The sequence below is a fragment of the Apteryx rowi genome, unplaced genomic scaffold (assembly GCF_003343035.1).
Source record: "Apteryx rowi isolate R43461 unplaced genomic scaffold, aptRow1 scaffold_5, whole genome shotgun sequence".
In the NCBI taxonomy this organism is placed as follows: Eukaryota; Metazoa; Chordata; class Aves; order Apterygiformes; family Apterygidae; genus Apteryx; species Apteryx rowi.
In genome coordinates this window covers 5,256,450-5,278,576 of record NW_020450760.1, presented here as the reverse complement: position 1 = coordinate 5,278,576, position 22,127 = coordinate 5,256,450, and the positions used below count along the sequence as shown (strand labels likewise).

Sequence of the window (22,127 nt, the reverse complement as noted above, 5' to 3'; positions counted from 1 at the left end):
CTACGGCTCCCAGGATGCTCCCCGGCCTCGTGGCCGCTGGGCATGCGCGGGCGAGCTAGCGTGCGCGGCGTGCGGGGGTGGCCGCGCCGCTGCGTAAGTCCCCCCCTGTTCTAGAAGGTTGCTGTGGTAGCGCCCGGGCGCCATGTTAGAAGGCCGGAGGGGAAGAGGAAAGTGAAGCGGCGGCGGCCGGGCCTAGCGAACGGCTCTCTCTTCCCTCTAAGGTCCGACCCTGGCTCGTACCATGATCACGATCCCCGCTTCCTGGCGGGAGGAGTGACCGGTCCGGAGGCAGCAGCGGTGGGGGAGGACGAAGAAGAAGAGGAGGAGGGAGAAGGGGAAGACGCGGTGGTGGTGGCGGTGGCGGCGGCGGCGGCGGAGGAGGAGGAGGAGCCGGAGAGACGATGCCGTTGTAAGTTGGAAACCTTGTAGAGCGTCTTAAAAGCCTCTGCCTTGTTACTCCTTAGCGCTCCCCTCGTAGCGCCCTGTGCTCCCTCTTCGCTGGGGCCCTTTCTCCTCGCTCTCGCCCTTCCCCCTCTCTCGTGCTTCCCCCCCCCCCCGGCCTTGGGCTCTTCCGGTGCCGCAGTGTGAGGGGCTGTGGGGCCGCTGCTCGCCGCCCAGTCCGCGAGGAGCGGCTTTCTTTCTTCTCCCCTCATAGCTGCGACCTCAGAAGGAGATACTGAGGTGCCTCGTACGTTATTGTTGTTGTCGCTTTCTCCTTCGCTGTCTTTTAGCAGCGAGCGCGAGGGGCTGCGCGGCCGCGGTGCGGATATCCGTGTTGGCGGAGCGGGGGCAGACTTGGCCCCAGCGCGAACTCGAGCCATATCAAGCGGGAAGGTACCGCATATCTATCTTCGTCTTGCCTTCCACCTGGCCGCAAAAGATGAAGCTTCCCCCCCCCCCCCCTTCTCTCAAAGATGTCGCCGAACCCTCTCCCCCAGTTGCTGTGTGAACGGCTTTTCCTCGTTCCGTGGGGGGAGAGGCGCGGGGGCCGGTTCTAACATGCGATCCGAGCTGAGTCTGCTGTCTTTGCAAGATTCAGTCAGCCAGTCCTCGGTGACTCCGAAATGCCAAGCCGCTTAGCGGCCCTCGCTTCCAGCCCGTGCGAGGAGCGCCCCCTGGCCGGTAGTAACGAATGGCGGTCGCCGTTCCCCCGCACCGCCATTCGCCGCCGGGAAGCTGGGGGGCTTTTCCTCTGAAAAAGTAGGCCTTGTCCTTTTGACCTGCCGTGCTGTAACCGCTCTCGTAGTCTTGAGGGACGAAGCGGGACGTAACTTAATCTCTGTTTCTTCGCTGGTCGTTTTTTTATTCTTAACGTTTGGAAGGTCCAGATTGAGACAACAGAACTTCCCAGTCCCTCAGTTCCATAATTCATAATGTTTGTACTTTATCTTAAATTAAGTCGAGAAAACCAGCGATGGACAGGTGGTTAAGTGGCTATTAGGAATAAGATGTGTTGTTGTTCTAGGCCTTTTGGGGTATTCAAGGAGAAATACAAAAACTTGGAGTTACTGTGTTAACTATAGTTTTAAATACGTAGGGTTTATGTAAAGAACAGCCCTGTTTTCCTGTTGTGCTTGTTTTATAGAGTCTAAAAACACTTTTGTATTAGTCATGGTGCAAATAAGACAAACAGTTCAGCTGAGTGGGGAAAATATAGAGTGGATGAGTGCAGAAGGAAAAATAGTTATGCTGAGGCTTTGTAACGAGATTGCAGTGTCTTTATAGATAAGTTTTGCTGCTGTTCATTATAACAGTGAAAAATTCCCAGAACCTTAACTATGGAGTTGGCTAGGCTTTTTTGCTCCAGGAAGATGGGAGGGTGTTTATACTTTCTGCTTTCATTCTTGCTTATTTTGTTGTAACTACATAAATACCAAATGCTTAATAATAATATTTCAAATCTGGGCTACTTTTAATGAATGAATTGGGCTACTAGTTGCCTTCAACTTTGAAGAGCTTAAGAATGACTTTGAAATTTTTCTTGCTGTAGGAATTCATGATAAACTTTAAAAACTCTAATAATATTACTTAAGTGTATTGGCATTATTCTAAAATATTGCTTTTTTCAGCACAAACACTAATTAGCAGCCATACTGATAGAAAAGGTTATTCTAATGAGGAAAGTGGTAAAGTTTTCTCAAATTCTGCGTTTGTTCTATTGTTTGTGCATTTGTGGGGTGGTTGACTTCATATTACTCAGTCAAGGCTTTAAAGCAAGCATTGCAATGCTAGTAATATTTTATTCCTTGTCTGTGAAGTGGTACCTCTGATTTAAGTTTAGTGAGTATTTAATGTTTAGAATATTTAAAAACTTAGTGCTTTTCTGGCTTCCTTCCACTCAATGCTTTTTGATGTTAATCTTCTGACTGGAGGGTGGAACAACCTTATTCATGTTGTCACTGCCACAACTTTCAGGATGAGGAGCAAAATATATCTGTACTTTTTTCCCCTTGTCTTTTGGGGGAGCCTTTAGAATTCGTTTTTTTAGGGTAGTGTCTACAATTGACAGGCCTACTCAGAGCTCATCTCACACCCAACCAGAGATTAGAATCATCACTCTCTACTTCAAAAGTATTATTTCAGAGTTCTCAAGAAGCAGTTCTGTGTATCAAGTATAGCAGTTCTGATGCTGTGTATGTGTGCGTGTGTGAGAGTGTGTGTATTTTTCTTAGCAGTATGGTACAAAACTATAAAAACAGGGACACTGTTTTTTACAAGGCACTTAAATAGCAAGAGAATAAACTCAGGTTCTGGTGATGCTGATAGCTGGCATTTGCATAAGCCTTTTAATGTTTAATAAAAATATTTGTTTTCTAGGATTTATATGGGCATTTTTTATGATTCTTAGTAACCTCTTGTGAAGAGGTAGCAGCTGCTTAAAGGAAAAGCCTTTAACTTTTAATTGTTTAAAAAACTTATTGGAAATGAAAGTAGTTATTCCCTCTGTTGTAAAAATATATACCAGTGAACTGTTAGGTAAAGAACACTAGTTCCTGTGCATTGTCTGAAACATAACAGTAAAATGCCAGGGAGCAATGAAGCTTACTAAGCTGTTAATATGTTTCAGCTAGGGCTACACTGTATGCAGAAAGGTTACTGACTCAATGAAGCAGCAGCTATGTTTTTGTGAATTGATGAGGCACCCTTTTTACATAACTTGGGTCTTCTGACCCTCCATGTAGAGAAATAACAATAAGAATCTGTTTCTTGTTAAACTGCTGTTAAACATTATTATGCAGCTTGTCAGCTGAACTTCTGTATCTGCTGAAATCACTGCAAAAGACTTCTCTTTATCAAAAGTGGAAGAATGCATGGAGTCATATATGTGAACCGTTAAAACTGCCATAAGTGCTATAAAAGTTTAAGTACTGTCGGTATTGATTACTTCCACATTAGAATTTTGGAGTGTTGTTAGTGAAGTTTCTCAAGCTTTACTGTAGACAGTCTTATCCTCACGTCTGTTTGGAAGTAAGACTTTGTTTTATTTCACTGAGCTTTGTTTTAGACAAATACAAAAAATTGTTGTTTTGTTGGCTTTTAATTAGTGATTGTTAATTTGTATGTCAGAAGAAAGATGAGGCTAAACATGGGACTGGGAGTGAATTAAGTGCATGTTTCTGAACAGACTGAGCTCAGGTTTTTACAGACTACATTTTAGAAGGAATTAAATATACTGAAGGAATTAAATATATTCATAACTCTACAAAGGGACTGAACCTGCTTCAGAAGAACTTAATTTAAAAGGCAAAGTCTTAATTTAAAGGGATAACTGTATTAATCAAGAAGAAAACAAAACCTGTACTGAGGATTAATTTTTGAGATGTAGTACAGAGGAACTGCACTGCAAGTATGTAGTTTCTGCAGTAGCTTTCTGTCTGCTAATGTCACTCCAAAAAAAGACCAAGTTGATACTTATTAACATGGAGGTACTGCAAAGAACTTGTAAAACCCACATATTTGTTGAGCAAAATTCACCTCTGAGGCAAATTAATCTCTTTGCAATGAAATGCTTCATCTGATTTTAAGTTCTCTGTTTAATATTTCTAATATCTTTTGAAACCTCTACTTCTTTTCTTAAATTGCTACCTATGAAATATTTTGTCTCCAAAATAATAGTAGACCTTATTTTGATTCAAGTGCTGCAGAGTTCAGTAGAAGTTTCTGCTATTTAAACTTGAGCAACTTCTTCTGAAACTGTTGTTTGCAAGAATGTTATGAGTGGTGTGTGTTTCTGGACAGGCTGTTTTCACTCTTCTATTGTGCAAAGACTGTCCCAAACTGAAAAGCTAGAGAGAACTCAAGAATGAATTAAAGGTTAATGGAATCTGTATGAAAGTTCTTCCTTCCACTATAGTTCAGAACCTCTTCTTCCGTATTTTTGTTGCTTGTCATTGCTTCAATACCCATGTTCAAATCTTTTTTCGGATATCTTCAAAACCTCATTCTGAAAGCTTCTTCATAGGTGATCTAAACGATCCAGCAGTTTTCTGCTAGATATTCAAACTTTTTATTCAGGAAGGACAGCTGGGTTGTCTTAACCACTTAAAATAATGTTCCCCTTTAATTTGCACAGACCTCATTCAGATTTCCTGTCTATATTTCTTTCGTATAGGGTGAGGGCATCACCATTAAGCCAGAAACTTTCATCTTTATGTAAAATTGCCAAACTCAGCCCTTACTGGAAGAGACTTAAAAATGTAGACAAGATGCTTCTTCTGAAATCTGACATAGTAGAGCTTGAGCTATGCGAATTTAGCTCCAATTGATCAACTAGATGGTGTGTTTATCAGTTTTGCTTCAGGGATCTGAATGTCTTACACAAGTGAAAAAGAAAGACTGGATTTATCGATATAGTCAATGGAGGCAAATGTATAGTCACTTCCCTTTGAAGGAGTGTACATGCCTGGAAACTTTTCAGCCCTCTTATGTGTCTTTATTTATTTCTTCCCCTTTTGCACGCTGTTGTGAAACACCTTTACCAATGGCTACACTGCCACAGTTTATTCTTAATTCCATATGTATTGATAACCATATTAGGAGGTACGCCCTACCAAAACTTGGGATTCTGAAGGAAAAAGATCTTTTAGCTATACTGCTGTTAACATAATACAGACTAGAATTTCATGTGCAGTGTTTATATGAAAAGTTACGTTATAGGTGCATTTCATTAAGAATTGAGATTAATTCATGTTTGAGATGAAATTTTGGATCATAACATTTCAGAATTAAGCCACTATAGCTGTCACCCAATTTGCAGATGGTTTAAACTATCAGCCTATGCTCCTCAGTTCTCAAGGATAAATCTGAGCAACAACAATAGCATGTTAAATTTAATTGTACATCTTTTTATGCAACTTTTGTTTTATCCTGAGCTATTGATAGACAGCTCATATTCACAGGAGAAAAAGTTCAAGATCTTAATGCATATATTTGGATGACTAGAACCAAACAGGAAAAAAAGCCCCAAACTGTTTCTTATTCTTCTTGGTGTTTAAAAAAAAAAAAAAAAAAAAAAAAGCCTAGTCTAAAATAATTTAAAAAAGGCTTAAGCATGCTTTAAGTTGCCTATCAGACCCTGACAAGGTCTACTAAATCTGTCGCTGCTGTTGTTAGGATTGACTAATTGGAATGGGATTTTCTGTTGCTGTTTAATGTTCTTTGCTTTTTGTTAATGCTTAACTACAATGACTAACAAATTTTACCCCCCCCCCCCCTTTTAGGGCTTTGACTTCTCTATCCTTTTAGCTATAACTAGCATTGGCACTTACCTGTTGGTTCCCTCTGAATAAATTTGGTAATTTAAACCAAGGTATTCCAAAGGTGGTGGTATAGTGTGTTACAGGTTAAAACTAAAATGTCCGCATACCCTTTCAAGGGGAGAGATTTTGGAGTAGAGGGTGATCTTTATGGTTTCATAAACAAGTAAAACATCAGAATGCTGTATGTGATCATCAGTGTTTTCTGGCTAAAATGTAAGATGTAAATGCAATGTTAAAGGTGGAAGATGGAATGCAATGTTAAAGTTAGTTTTCAGTGATTTATTTTTCACTTAAAAAGCAGATAGCAAAAACTCTACTTGAAATTTCTTGGCTTTATGTGAGACTGTGCGGGGGAAGAGGATATACCTGTAAATACTTGCTTGCTCTGCAGTAATTTTGAAGATTTACTGCCACTTAAATGCATGAATATTGGGTACTTAGCACTTAGTTTATTTACTCCTTAAGTGAGTTAATATTAACTTTCTTTGCCTAGTATCATTTGTTTCTATAACTTAACAAAGGCATTCTTCAAGTAGCTTTGTGTGCTAAGTAAAACTTAGAATAGGCTGAACTTCAGTGGATGTAAACATTTGAGCTTCAGTTTAAATGTTTTTAGCCTAAAATATGTTAGTATTGAAAAGGATGTAGGTAATGTTGAAGTGTAAGCTTCGTTGCATCTACTGGACTTCTAAAGTCTTCTAGAAGGCAGTTATCCTGAGACTGTTACATACTGTTCTGCTAAAAATGTCCTTATTTAATGTTTCTCAGAGATAAAAACATTAGTGGTTAGAGAAAAATGCTACATAGTATATATTATGGAGGGCAGATTCACAGCTATAACAGCTCTGGAAAATAAGAGATTTTTTTTCCACTACATTCTAGAGGAGTGTCTACGAATACTAGAGTTCGTTCTTGTGAGTTTGGTAAGAGTATAAATCTGTCTAAAAGGGTTTGTGTGATGAGTATTAATCTATGCAGTGCCTAGATGCAAGTAATTTATCCAGCTTGAGAACAAAAAAGTAGAGACAGCACTGCCTAGATTTGTATGTGTACTTATGATTTATATTTTTGCTCTTTGCAGATGGCTAAACCATTTTCTGTGTCTTTAGATTGATCCATTACTGTCTCTGCTGCTAAATCTTGAAAAAGGCTAGTACCTAATGTCCAAAAGACTTAATTTGATCACCAACTGGAGTGCACAGACTTCTTGAACCTCATGCCTTGTGTTGGTTGTGTATTATTTGCATGAAGAATATGCTCCTGTGGGATTGTTCCATTATACATGTACACAAAGTCACTTAATGATATTCATAGTTCTGTTACATATCATTATCAATCAGTTAATGTTGAATGTAGGGTAGGAGATGTTTGGACCTACTGCCCAACTGTCTGTTGGTACAGGGGCACCAGAGGTATCTGACTCCTAAGCTGGACTAATCTTGTGCAAAACAGAAGCAGAAAGTTTGAAAAGGGATGCTCTCCTTAGTCTAAGAACTTGTAGTATTGAATCCTGAGCCTTGAAATGCAGGTGAAACTTTTGTGTAGGGCAGTCCTTTGTTGCTGACAGCATCCTAGTTTCATTTTTATAAAATACATTAACATAAAAGCAGTAACTAAATGTTTTTTGTGTATAACAGTCCCCAGAGATGTACATTGACTAGTTTGTTTGAAGCTGTCCTTTCTGTGAATGGTTTCAAAACTTGTTACACGCCCCATGACTGTGATCTGATGCTGTAGAGGCTTGAAGATACTGCTGGTTTAAGGAAATCATGTCCACATGTTGCTTTGCTAAGACAAACCTGCACATCGGGCTTCCAAGGTTTTGCTGTGAACCAGATCAGGGAAGCAATCTAATGTTGGCTGTTCTTTATGTATTGTAATTTTGGGAGCAAGCAAAAGGATTTTTTTTTTCCTTTAAGTTGCTGGTTCTCTAAAAGGTTAATGGTGTGGGCCTACAAGCAGATATCAGTAAAACTGAAGAGGACTGAGTAGGAAGGAACAGGTAAAAGACAAAGGGCTTGGTCAGCAATACTGACTTCAGGAGTCTGCTTCACTGGGTCAGGGCTTGAGTGATGTTTTAGAAATCTAGAAACAACTTCTATCAAGCTGAATTTTGTTTACTATTTCAAGGAAGCCTGTTATCTGTGTCAAATTTGATATAGTTTCTAGTTATGGATATGTGAAACTTACAGTGAAACCATTTGGGAACTTTTACAGAAATAAAGCTAAAATAATGATTGCTTTAGCTTATTGCTTTAAAATTATGTAACCTGGAAAACCTTAATTTGAAAAAAAAAATTAACAATAGTTAAATTTACAGTTTCCCCCCTCTTCTACCTATCTACTTTATGGTATAAATAAACATCCCTTGGATATGATAAATATTTTTAAATGTAGTAAGACGTTGTTTTATGACTGCTTTTTTGTAACAGCTAAGTGTCTAAAGTTCACTGCTTGAGCTGCAGTTTGTGTTGCTGTTCCTAAAAATAATTTTTGAAAAAAGAAAAATTGTATTTAATAGTTTTCTTTGCCATTAATTAGTCTCTGTTCTATACAATTCGTCTGAACAGCTTTTTTAAATGCTTTCACTCACACATCAAGTCCTAAAGTTTATACGATTTGTTCAGTTACTGTCAACTTCTTCATTAGCTGATAAAACCTCCCCTTAAGCTGAAGGAAGCTGTGTCAAATCATGTTCTCAGAAATGATTAATTGGGTTTTGATTTTATGTACAGTGGTTTTCTTTAATTTTTTTTTTTTTTAGAAACTCTTTCCTGCTTTGCTTTTTTCACTTTTGTTAATGGGTAGTTGCACAGGGACAAATAGGCTTGAACTTTCTTGGTAAGAAGCTTGCATTGCTGCTGAGTTCTTGATTGCAAATTTTATATGTATATTTTAAGATTCAGTCCTCATGGAAATGAAGAATTAAATCCTGAGGAGGAAAATTTCAGAAAAACTTTCCCTATGGAAGTGAAAATAAAGCTGTGCTGTAGGATTCTCCTCCTTCCCCCAAATACGTAGTCAGGCTGAAAAATTGATTCTTTTCTAGTATGGTAGAAATGGACTTCTTGCATAAATGTGAAGGACTAATAACAACAGTAGTGTTTATGCTTACAAGGAATGAAACCTTTACATAAGCTATCAACTTGAATTTTTCATGCATGAGAATCTTTTAGCCACTAGTTCTATGAAAATTGAAGGAGACTAAACTGATGTTTTACCTTTTGCCCTAGTAAAATGAATAATTGCATTCAGAAAGAGACATTAACACCACTTTTTCTGGTTTTACCTGAATTAAAAATATTAAAGATATTAATTACGTCTGGTATGAAATATAATCATTACTTCATGCTGATGAATGGGAACAATCTTATGTAGGAAGATTATAACTTTTAAGTACTGAAGATTAAAATTTTTACATAAATATTGCCTCAACTTTCAGGTAATGCTTGTTTCTGAATTGCTTGCTTCTGTTGTCTGAAAGGTTTTTGAATAGCTGTTGCTATAACAGTCACATTTTTTGAGTTGCTTATTTTGATGAGAGGTCATAATGTTTCTGTTGGTATCTCAAGAGTTGGTTAACTTATCTAAGTTGCTTTCATATTTTTTATGAAAAGAAGTTTTTCAATATGCTTAAGAACAGTGGTTTGTCTATTTTAAAAATCAAGGGTGGGAGACTAACATTCCTAGTTTAGAGARAAGTTGTCAAAATAGATCAGCAAAACTTGTGCTTAATGCTGAAATAACCCATAGAACTATTTTAATACTGATTTGTGTAGTGCATTTTTCTACATCTGTGAAATATATCACTAGCAAGACTGAATGTTCTTAAAGGTAAAATTTGTCTAGTTTACATGTTAAAATTAAGTATATCATTTGTTCTAAAATGCTGAATATGTTTAAAAATGGTTTTTAATAGCTAACTACTTTTGCTGTTATCAATTCACAAAAGTTTTAATTAAGAGATATAGACGCAGTAATCACTGAATCCAGACACTTTATATTATACAGGAGCGTGTTCAGTTTTGAAATATTCGGCCTACTAGCCTTAAAGCTGAAGTGGTTCTGAAAATAAGGCTGTGTTCAATTATGAAGATCAGAGATGTATACCTGTTATTAAAAACCATATGATTGTTCGTGTACCCAAGATGCTGATGTAGGAAACCTATAATTARGTTCATAGTATGATGCTACCTTCACATCTGTGTTTCTGCTAAATTTCTTTTGCTTACTTTCCTGCCCTCTCCTACCACCTTCAAATATGGGAGAATTGACCTATTATTCTTATGCTTGAGGTGTGGCTCCATAAGTACTTGTCTAGCTTGAAAAGTGCAAAACAAGAGGTCTARTAATTGGACTGTGTCTTAATGAACTATGTCGTTGCAGACTTAACCCATTGCAATGGGTGGACTTTACTCTAGGTTTATTTTCCTTTTTAGAGAAATACTTATATATGAATTAAAATGTCATGTTAAGGAAAAAATGCAATTTATGAAATAGTTTCCAGATGCAGTAAACCTACCTAAGATAGGCTAAAGATACCTAACGTGAACTATTCCTTGAACTTAAATGATGGTAGGGACACTGCTTGCATCTGGGGTACTTGTGCAAGGCAAAGTCTAAGAAACAAAGTCTGAAATTCCTTCCCCCTGCCCCCTCATCCCCCATATAGCAAGAATATATCTAATGATGGCATGCATGTGAATTGTTAAAGCAAGTTTGCAGCTTGGATTGAGCTGATGTTTTTCCTCCACCATTCTGATACACAAGCCCACAAAGAAGTCAGCTTAAAGGTAACTGTATGGTGCTGTTGAGCTCAAAATGTGCTAAAGCCTCCTTATGTCTGTGAATGTTTTGAGAGTTAAGTCAGCTGATGTAAAAAATCATGCATCATAGTGACTTCTCACCTTGCAACCAATTTTTAGAGATGGAGGAAAAGTAATTCTGTTGCTGTCGTTAGTATGAAGAGTTAACACAAATTGGTCTGGGATGTGGCTGCTAAAAGTAGGCTTATTTTTTTTCCGGGCTATGTGTTTCTATCTGCTAATCTGATGGGAATAAATAAAGTTATATTTTGTTTCTCTTGGTAACTCTATCCACCTTTATTAGTCCTGTTACAACCCAGGGATCACAAACACAGCAGCTACAGAAGCATTATGGCATTACCTCACCGATCAGTTTAGCTGCCCCCAAGGAGTTTGACTGCATGCTCACCCAGAAATTAATTGAAACCCTAAAACCCTATGGTGTATTTGAAGAGGAAGAGGAACTGCAACGCAGGTGAGTAAACGTTCTAATGCTGATTTTCTCATATCTTGAGGTTCATGTAGCTGATTACTTAACCTCAAGCATGTTTGTTCTTTCAAGTGTTTTTTTAAAATGGCTAGTGAGATATGAAACTTGAACCTTATTCCCTTAACAGGAATACCTCAAAATGTAGAATGGATCAAATCTTTAAATATAGGAGGCTGGCTTGCATGATTTCTTTTTTTCTTTTTTCTTTTTTCTTTTTTCCTTTCCCCCCCCCCCCCCCCCCAACCCCTTTTTTTTTTTTTATTTTCTTTTTTTTTTTTTTTTTTTTTTTTTTTTTTTTTTTTTTTTTTCCTCCCCCCCCCCCCCCTTCAAAACTACTTAGTTGTAGTGACCCTTGCTTTTAGGGATTTTTCCTTATTCTTAAGCTTTCTAGAATTTTTTGCTTTCAGTACTGCTTCTCAGTATTCTTTCAGGTCCATGCATTTTATGAATACAGGTTTTGTTTTGAAAATGAATAGAATTCATATACCTAAAATATGAGCAGGCCTTGCGTGCCTGTATTTTTTTCTGAGCTTAAATGACTTGAACATCTTTAGGTAAAGGGGAAAGTAGCGGGAATGTTGTAAGAGTGACTGTGTGTGTGTATATATATAATGAGCTATAATTATATCTGTAATGTTATTCTAGTCGACTCATAATGCTGATCAACATCTGGTAAATAACACTAGTTTGCTATAACCTCATTATATGTGATTCTGATGTTTTATCAATAGGATTCTAATTCTGGGGAAATTAAATAACCTGGTAAAGGAATGGATACGAGAAATCAGTGAAAGCAAGGTATGGATGTATTTTACATAAAAATACTCATGTTAAGACTTTTGTAGAAAGATAATTATAATCCTAGTTTAAACATGATGCATCTTAGATTTGGGAAGATCTGTTCAAACTGGAAAAACAAATGCAACTGTTATGTGACTTCTTTTATTTCCAGGCAACATTGTCCATTTAGAGTTGTTATGCGGTTAAACTAATAAATATTGGGAAAATTTGTGGGAGTTGTAATACTTATTTTTCAATACTTGTCTCATCTCCCTAGGTAGAAATACCATTTTTGTAAGTATATTTATGTATAATCCTGTGTTAATAGTATGCCTGCTTTGGCTATGTGAACCAGTGCTAGATCTTAAAATGTATTTCTTGCAGCTTTGAGATATATAGGGTCTTTTTCTTCACTTTGAATATTCAGTTTTAGATGTTCTTATCCTGTAATGTTGCTTTGTTAGACTGTAATAATGATAGTATCGTATTGGATTAAAAAAAAAAAATTTTTTTTCATTGAAATCAAGCCAGGTTATATAGGTCTCTTCCTCCTTCCCCCCCCCTCTTTTTTCTTCTTTTCCTAGAGGAATACGAACTTGTAAAAGTTAAGATGGAAGTGGCTTTTTTAGCCCCCCACCCCCCAAAAAGTATTTTGCTTTGAGTATGTTCAAGTTTATATTTCTTCTGTATACTTCTCTTGTGAAATAGGCATTTATACATTTTTCAAAGCTATTTAAGAAAGCTGTATACATGTAGGTTCTTGAAAGTAAAATAGCAAGAGGAACTTGCCTGGTATAAGATCTGAAGCCACTTAAGTTCCTACAGTATATATCATGGAATAACAGATTATCAGTTTAATTACATCTTTTACTGAATGACTGTTAATATAGAGCTTCAAACTGTAATGTATCGCATCCTGTTTTAAAAGGGTAACTGTCTTTGGCCGCACTGCTGTAGGTTCAGGAGTTCTTTAAAGATAAAAATGTAGGAATTTTAGTAACCTTACACTAATAAAGATACCTAAACAATTCTATGAAAGAATAAGCACCTCTCTGAAAACCAAACTTTTATCTAAAGGAGCATAGTATCTTGTAAGTGTCTTTGGTTCAAAGTTGTTTAATAAACACTGATATGATAAATAGTATTTTTCTGTAGATTTAAAATGGAATCCATCATTAATTTCTCAGTCAGTTTAAAAGCCTGAGTACTGAGCAAAATGTTTAATGTCCATAGTATCTCTAAAGTGTTGCTCCTGAATAGTAGAACCATTAGAACAAATACCAAATTTGAGGCAGTAATGCGTAATGTAGCCGTAATATTACAAATAGTTCCCAAGTGGCAAACATGCTTCTCTTTCCTTTAAATACTAAATACTTATATCAGTGACCTTAAAAACCTTAAACCTTAAAGCTGTTCATCAAAGACAGTATATTTATACAAAGAGCAGACTCCTACTCAGAATGGTGTTAATTTTTCTAACTTAATATCAATTTTCTAAAATGTTTTTGGTTTTCGTTTTCTCAAAAGTTGTGTGTTTCATTATACTTTGCTAAGGTGAAATAACCAGCTTTATTTGCTCCATTTAGAATCTTCCACAGTCTGTAATAGAAAATGTTGGAGGAAAAATTTTTACCTTTGGATCGTATAGATTAGGGGTTCATACAAAAGGTAAAATTTACTTTTATTATAAGAACTCTAATGATATATCTGTAAATGCCATGCTTAACTAACAAAATCTTGCTTTGATTTTTGAGGTATTGTTAGATTTTTACGTCAAACATCTCTGTTCTTCCTTCGTTCTAAATAAAACTGTTTGTGTCATGTTATGTTTGCAAAATAGATAGCAAATGAAAATTAATTTTAAATAGAGAAAGGTGTATACTTGGCTTCTCAGGTTTTGTTGAAAATTGTTATAAATGTTTAACAGCTGAAGGAAGAATGTGTGTATATATATGTCCAGTATGCTTAATGGCTATGAAAATATTTTTCATTTGGTTTGGCTTGGAATGACTTTTCATTGGACATAACTGTAGGAAGAGCAAATAATTTTTTCTGTTTGATTGCAAAAACATTTCTGACTATTGCTGGCATTTTATGTCTGTGGAGTGTGAATAACCTAATTGTGCTGATAAACACTTTTAGGTGCTGATATCGATGCCCTGTGTGTTGCACCAAGACATGTTGAAAGAAGTGATTTTTTCACGTCATTTTATGAAAAACTGAAACAACAAGAAGAAGTAAAAGATCTGAGGGTATGCGAATTGTCTGATACAGCTGAAGTAATGATGCTTAAACRTTCATAGTGGAAAAATGATGCATTAAAATAGGCAAAAATAACTTTTACTGCTAAGGCTTGCACCGAGTTGTCAGTTAACCTAGAGCAAGGCCTATCACCATATTTGAAAATAAATTGAGATTCTTCTAAGTCTTCTCTGTTCCTGCTTACTAGATAACACCAGTTCCAAAATCTGGATGGCAGAATAATCTCTTAAGTATGCATTAGCGCTGGTAGATTTCGGCTCGCTGTCTGTAGCAGCAGACRGATGTAAATGCAAGTGCTTGGTCCTGATCCTTTTCAAGATAACTTGTGTGTTTTTAATTAAGGTTTTAAAAACAGTAGGATAACAAAATACTGTATAATTTTATGCTTATATAAACCAGTACTGTGATACTAACAAAACCTTCTATTTTGGCTGTCAACTGTGCATCTGAAAATGAAGGTAACCTTTTTTATTTTTTGCAAGTGTCTCATTATTGCATGCTTGTACAAGACGTTTAACATGTAAAGATGAAATTTTCCCTCTTAAGAGTGGAAGAGATGCTGGTATACAGTATTCTGTTTTCATTATAACTGAATGACAAGCCTTTCTAGGTCAGCTAGTGAGAAATTTAAACTCAGCATTAGCTTGGAATAAAGTTTCTCTTCTTTTCTTTCTTTTTAGATGAAGGTTATTACTGGCAAATGTTAAACTCTAGTTTGGTTTAGTCCTGTTTTGTCACAAAATAAATAGACTCTCTCTGCAGCATTCTCTCGCTCTATGTATTCCCTAGCTGGTAACAGTGTAGTGCAAGCATCTGGTCATGATGCTACATGCACTGAAGCAATTGTGTTGAATGCATCAGAACCTTTTTATAAAGTAATTTTCAGTTTTCTAATCTTACTATAACCTTTTTTGGTGATGAGTCAAGCTTATGTAGTTGATGTAGCACAAAGGTAGATTAGAACWTGCACGCTATTGAATCTGCAGTGATGCCAATAACCTTTAGGTCAGGGTGTTATAACATTTTAAATCATGCCAGCTAAGTCTAAGAAAACTTGTCTACCTCCATCTTTGGGGAACCTGGACTTTCAACATGAGTTGCTTTAGTGAGTGAATTTGGGAGACTTGCTAGCTTCGTATCTTGTTTAGGATCCACCCTGTCAACCAGTAGGCTAAGATTAAATGTGTAGGGGAGCATTGTTTTCTCTTTTCAAGAACTGGAAGACACTCTTAACCTCTGGCAGTTCCTAGATTTTCTTACTGGGAAAGTATATAAGGCTGTCATAATGCTCTCTGCTCTTACAAAAGCAGTGTTCTGCAGATTTGGCATGTTCAGGTGCTCAGTTGAGAAAGGTTACAGGCTTAACATCAATTAATGAGCGTGTTTAGGAAAGATGCTGGAACTTTGGGAACTGGTGACTTGCAGCTGGATTAGATGAAGTCAGAGTGCATAGTCGTCATACAGTTGTCTCCTTGTTAGTTGTCCAAAAAAATACTCACTGTGGAAACAATAGAAATAAGAGGCCTCTAGAATACCCACAGGTTGGCCTCGGAGTATTCAGAAATGCTATGGGGAGTAAAAGATGTCTGATGATGTCCTACAGTGACAGAGGAGGAGAGTTGGACCTTGAGGTAATATTGTCAGAGCTAGTCAGTATGAGTTTGGGCTATAATTAACATCTAGGCAGCTGTAACGCATAGTACATAAAAGCATAGAAATTAAGTCCTTACTGCATAAATCTTCAATGGTGAAGAAAAACATCGGTGARGAAAAAAAACTGAGCTCAAAAAATAGGAAAGCATCAACACAAACAGTGTTTCATTGTGATTGTTTAGACCTSCTAAGCTATTGCTTGTAAATGTTATTCTCTATGCTGAAAATAAAATGTAACTTTTTTTCCCCAGGCTGTTGAAGAAGCTTTTGTCCCAGTTATTAAACTTTGTTTTGATGGAATAGAGGTAAAGATCTCTTTATTTTGTTTTGGTAGAACATGGTTGAAACAAAGCTTTCAAGATCTCAGTCACTTTAATGGCGTTTACATTAGTGAATATTACATAAGTCACAATCCTAAGTTCATATTTACATCCTTTTGACGAGTTGTATTTATCTGCAGTTGTGTAATTTAAAGTGAGACTTCAAGTATATCAAGACAGACTTGTTTCAATCTTAAAGTTGTGCATAGAATATTTTTTTTGTTCTTTTTTAGGCACTGTTACCCACTTGTGGTGATTATTTATCATTTAATAGAAATTACTTTCAGAAGTCCTGAATAATGCRAACATTGGTACTTTGTAGGGTAGGTCAGTAAACTAATGTGGCTTAAAYCATTTTTGGCTGTTAATGACTAACTCTCCAGACCTTAAATTCAGATTTGCTTCAAAACTTTGTATTACAGGAAGTTCAGATCTTTGTTCAGGTCTCAAAAATCTACTGCTGAAGGGARGCTGGGTAGTCCCTTCATCCTGATCTTTTCAGACTTCTGTTTAGGTCTGACCAAAGCCACTGTTCTGGTCTGTCAGTTTCTCTCCAGTTTATCTGTCGCCTGGTGGTCAAGCTCTCCCGGAGTGGATGTGTTCATGCTGCTTAATGGAGAAGGCAGGAAAGGAGAGAAGAATGCCAAAGTTGTTTTGTTAGCACATTTCCCTTGGAAAATTGCAAGGTTCTTTGTTCTGTGGGTGTCTGCATACAGTTACTATTCAGCAGTGAATTTAATCAGGATTTTTCAATTTCCAAAATTATACAAAATAAACTCACTTAACTTGAGTTTTTTACTTTTAAAGTTTTTTTCAAACTAGTGGTTAAGAAAATATGAACGCTGCTTTCAAAAGATACTCTGTTAATCTTCTTTTTCAGACCATTTTATAATCAACCTGTCAGCTTCTCTTGGTGACGAGACAAAACATACTTGCTCTTCACACACACAGTTATCATTCTTACCTGGTTTATGTTAACCACTGGCTGGTGGATTTAAGGAAACTACTTCACAGTGGGAAAGAATTTTCAGGTTAATCTTCTGACATGTGATAGTTTGCACAGTAGCCATACTTAGCTGTAGTTTTTACTCAAGACTGCAGTTTCTTCTCTCTCAGTTTGAGTTGCATCTCTGCCTTGCAATTGTAACAGTCCTTAGTGAGGGCACTGGCAACATTTGTTTTGAGTCTCAGCAAGGAGATGATTGCCCCTCTCTCCTCCCCCTTTTCTAGCTTTACTTATTTGTATTTTCTTTGATATTTATTGCTGCTTAAGCAGGAAGATGTGTTTGCTCCAAATTAGAGAGAGATGGTACTATATAGTAAGCTAGCCTGTGAATTTGCATACATGTCAGCCACTTTATTACTGTCCATGTACAGTTGGGTATTAGGAACTCCAGTTATTCTGGAGTATTTATTAATTGTTTACAGAGCTTAGGTATTCATTCTAAATATTGAAACTTGCTGTAGATACCTTCTTTTTAATTCATTTGCATTAAAGCCACGGTGTTTATGTAGGTTTTTTTGTTGTTGTTGTTTAATGGAATTCAAAATTCAAGCCTAAACAGGGAAACAAAAAGACTCTCTGCTATAGGAGTAGTAGTATCTTGTTCCAGTATAGTAATTTATCATGGGCCCTGGTGGCTTAGGTTTAGGACTGGAGACTTAACCTATGCTGCTGACAAAGCATGAAAGAATTCTAGTCTCTAACACTGACTTATCCCAACACTTGCAGCTGTTGTTAGATCATGGTTTCTGATGATTGTGTCTATGCCCAGCTTTTAAGTACTAAAAGGTGGAGAGTGTGTTTGTGTGGTTTAGTGTTTTCTTAATCCAGGCAAGAGGTGCCATGTGTTATTCTATAAAGAAAACACTAATTAGAGGAAAAGGGCTTTAGCTTAGTGGTGATTCTGTCAGTTAAACTTAGAAGTTTCTTCCACTACCAGTTTCTCCTATATGATTTTGTGTTCTTGTTTAAAATTGAATTTGTTTTTTTGTAGAAAACTGAGCTTTTTCAAAAAATGACAAAGATGGGCTGATTTGAAAAATCCTTTTATTGTCAGTAAACTTTAAATCTTTAGAGATGCTTGTTTTTCTAGAGGTCAGAATAGGATTTCAAGCTGAAGCTCATTTTGAACTTAATTACATTGAAAGCAGTATTTTCAGCTTAATTAGAAACTTCTTCTTTTAGTGTACCTTCTTGTTAAGAACAGCTGTTACAAACTTTAAAATCTGCAGTGCCCTGAATACTTTAGAGTACTTCTCCAAATAAGTTTGTTTGTTTGCTTTCAATCATTTTAAGAGATGGGTACAATGTTTTAAGTATTTACTAAAAATTCTTAATTTTAAAGTATCTTTAGCTTCATTTTTATATGTATACGTTATGTCACTAGGATGGTTTTGTTCTTGGTGCAGTAGCACTAGCTATTTCATCTTGTAGGTGAAGCAGTATCAGTCTATGATGATTAAAAACCTAATATGATGAAGGTGGCTTGTTGCCTAACAGACCAAAGGCTGATTTGCTCTTTACATGCTCGTCATACTGACTGATATCTGATCTCAGACTGTAACAGCAAACTGACTTCCCCAGTATGCGTATGCCCTTTTTGCATAGGGAACAGCGTAAACTTCTGCTTCTGTACTGGATAGTCTCTTAGATGYTCTTGATTTAGAAAAGCTGTGATGATGAGTTACTGCAGAAGTAACAGCAAAGAAAGTGGGCTTTATTTCACCACTTAAAATTTTATACACTTGCTCAGTAGATTGCTGGGTTTTCAGAAATTTGTTTTCTGTATTTAAATATCTAGAGTTTTCATACTGTTTATATATAGAGATAATTAGTTGCATGTGTGCTTTACAATGTTAGATGGAAAAGGTCTCTACCACTCTTTCTGTATTTCAGTGGTTGTTTTGAGAATATTTAAACTAGCTTATGCATTCATCTCTTATTCTGACAATATAGTAGGCTTTTGCATCCTGAACCTAGAAGTGGTGCTTGTCCATAAAGAATTTTTATTACACTAATAAGAATGGACATAGTTTTTATATATGGTGTGGTTCCTTGCTGATCATAACCCAGTATATATTTCATTCTCTTGGAAGAGGCATCATAAGATAGGTGAAGCATCTGAAAGTGTTCCTTTTAATGTTTGGGAAGGGAGTCGGAGCGTGTTGCTTAAAAAGAGACCAACTGTATTAGAAATAGTACTGGTTTTACAATTAGTAAACCTGATTAAAATCAGTTATAGAACAGTAACTTGACAGAAGAAAAATCAACTTTTTTTTTTTTTTTTAGATTGATATTTTGTTCGCAAGATTAGCACTGCAAACTATTCCTGAGGACTTAGACCTCCGAGATGATAGTCTGCTTAAAAATTTAGATATTAGATGCATACGAAGTCTTAACGGTATGTATGTACAGTTTTGCATATAAACTTCTTTGTCAAGTCTTTCAATAAGTACCCTAGATCATTTGATACAGGGGTTTGGTGGTGGACTTTACTGAAAATATAGTGACTTGGTATCTGGAACTGTAGTTATAGCCAGCTTTATATATCACTTTGGAGAGAGAGGTTTTTTTCCTGTTGCTCAAATTTTTATAAAGTTTCTTCTTTTAACTGGGTGAATTCAGTAAATTGGGTGATTCAGTGCCCTCTAGAAACTAATGGGACTGTGGGACTTGTGTGGAGCGTTATCTGCTTTAAAGATGTACGTATGTTTTATCATTTGTGTATGTTTTAATATGTATAAACAATTATGGGATTATTTCAGTGATAAATTGGAGATATCAAAACACTGCCAGGTTCAGGCCAGCTCTTTAATAGTTTGTGAGCTTGTATAACTGTTTTCTATAATACTGAAACTTTAAAAATTTGTTACCAATGTGGGGGAGGGCAGGGGCTTCAGAGTATATGCAACTCAGGGGGAGCTCAAGATATCATTAGCTTCTGTTATGAGCTGAAATTTTGATTATCTCAAGTGATATTGGACATGCATAAACTAAATTTGATAAGAGTGGGGGGAAGACTACCACAGCAACTTCCATTTTGTTGTGAAATTAATATTTGTGCAGTCTTTAGAATTCATATTTGCCTTTCACTTTTGTGTAGCTTCTTTGAAAGGAATTCCTGGTCTTAGAGCTGGTTGTAAGAAAATAGCAATATCTGCAACCATTTATTAACCCAATTCTTGATTAAAAATCTGTCAAGCAGGTAACATTGTCATCTATAATGTTGTTCTTAAGCCTTGCAATATCCCATCAAAGTAATGATATAATTTATATATTTAAAGACTGTTCTTGTTAGACTATTCTTTTTACAAATTAAAACAAAGCTTTGATTTATGACTTCCAGGTTTTCTGTAGGTCCATGAAGGCTCATAAGCTTTAATTGGCTGCATGTTCTGTGATGTACTGCATCAAGTTCCATAGCAGTAGAATTTAGAAATTGTCCTTTTCTAAAACAGCTTGTGCTGTATCTCAGTAGTTTATTAATAACAGAAAACTGGGTAGCAATGTAAAGTCATAGCTGTAAATATGTGAATTGTCCTCCTGAGTGCTTCTGTAAAACAGGTTAGCGGGGAGGGGACACAAAGACAACAACAAAAACGTGAAAATGTTTTCAAATTCAAAACAACAGTCATCAAAATAMAAAGTGAGTTTCCAAGATGTTGATCAAAAGTTTGATGGCTTTGAAGGTGGGGGGAGGGCAAGGGAGTGAAAAACTTGAGGTGGTAAGGATAATAGATGCTTTCTTTTGGCAGGTTGCCGGGTAACCGATGAAATTCTGCATCTAGTACCAAACATTGACAACTTCAGGTTAACACTGAGAGCTATCAAACTGTGGGCAAAACGTAAGCAGTTTTATTCCAGAATTTTTGAAGCTTTCATTAACCTTTATGGTTACTGATAACTCTCTCCTTTTGTCTTTTTCCTTCTCAATCCACAGGCCACAACATCTATTCCAATATACTAGGTTTCCTTGGTGGTGTTTCCTGGGCTATGCTAGTAGCAAGAACTTGCCAGCTTTATCCAAATGCAATAGCATCAACTCTTGTACATAAATTTTTCTTGGTATTTTCTAAATGGTATGTTGTTTTTTTTTAATTTAGATTACACTAAAATAAAATTGTTTTGTAGACACTAAATTTTAGTCCTGTTTTTATGGTATTTTTTCAGCTGTTATCAGGTTAAGTTGGTAGTTGAACATTGTCTAYTCTTGGTGCCAGAGCTTGGGGCTTTTCAATAAAAGTCATTCAACATGCTTGGTTCTTGAAGTATCCAAAACAACAATACTCAGTTTTTAATTAGAATGCTCTTAAATACTTGTTGAAATGCAACCTTATGTTTCAGATAAGCCCCTTATATAGTGCTAAATAAGAGCATATGCCCAAAAAGTTAGTCATTTAGCACTCAGATACTTGGATGATTGGAAATGGAGGTATGTCAGCATCTGTTTTAGGCACATAGCTTAAATGCAGTTCAGGAGGACCAGAGGCAGAAGTCTGTTTTCTTTATTTTCTCAGTGTGGAAAGAGAGAGGGGAAAGTGTTTCTGGATTAAATGTGGTTTCATAGTTGTGAGCTATTTCACTCAGATTATTTGAATAACTTTGGAAACAGTGGGAGCATTCCAGGTAAATGTGGAGTGAACTGGAAAAATGTACTTTGCAGATTACCACTGAATACTATTTTCCTTAGATCGTCTCTGGACACCTATATTCTTCATGAGGTGTTGACAGGTTTTTAGAATCTTTGCACCAAGTTTTTGCTTTTCTTCAAGTACAGTATCTTCCTTCTTACAATTAAGATAATTACTGCAGTTTCACTGAGTCTTAAATCGATTGACTTTATAGCCTTCTTTGAGGGCCAAAGTGTTTATTAGTATCTTACAAAACAAAGCTATTATAGGAAAGTTGGTTGCAAATGCCATTTAATGTATTCCTTATACTGTTGTCAGTTTTGTATGAGATTTCTACAAATTCATAATTGTGCAAACCATACAAACACCAAAAGATTGAACTGACTTTATATAAGAAATACTTCTATAGGAAGATAACCTTTCA

The 22,127-nt window shown here is 36.4% G+C and overlaps 1 protein-coding gene across 8 annotated transcripts in view; it reads left to right on the top strand.

Annotated features, from left to right (window-relative positions):
- The window catches only part of PAPOLA (poly(A) polymerase alpha), a 49,677-nt gene continuing 27,550 nt past the window's right edge, over window positions 1-22,127 (top strand). Inside the window, exons 1-9 of one of the 8 annotated variants that reach the window (XM_026079594.1) lie at window positions 8-409; window positions 10,869-11,039; window positions 11,786-11,852; window positions 13,421-13,502; window positions 13,977-14,086; window positions 16,001-16,054; window positions 19,362-19,473; window positions 20,828-20,917; window positions 21,013-21,151. In XM_026079594.1, coding sequence (XP_025935379.1) covers window positions 402-409; window positions 10,869-11,039; window positions 11,786-11,852; window positions 13,421-13,502; window positions 13,977-14,086; window positions 16,001-16,054; window positions 19,362-19,473; window positions 20,828-20,917; window positions 21,013-21,151 — 833 coding nt within the window. In that variant the 5' untranslated portion in view covers window positions 8-401. Of the gene's footprint in view, window positions 410-8,726; window positions 10,553-10,868; window positions 11,040-11,785; window positions 11,853-13,420; window positions 13,503-13,976; window positions 14,087-16,000; window positions 16,055-16,302; window positions 16,393-19,361; window positions 19,474-20,810; window positions 20,918-21,012; window positions 21,152-22,127 lie in introns of those variants that run through there. The other 7 variants (XR_003255757.1, XM_026079599.1, XM_026079601.1 and 4 more) reach the window with 7 other exon arrangements.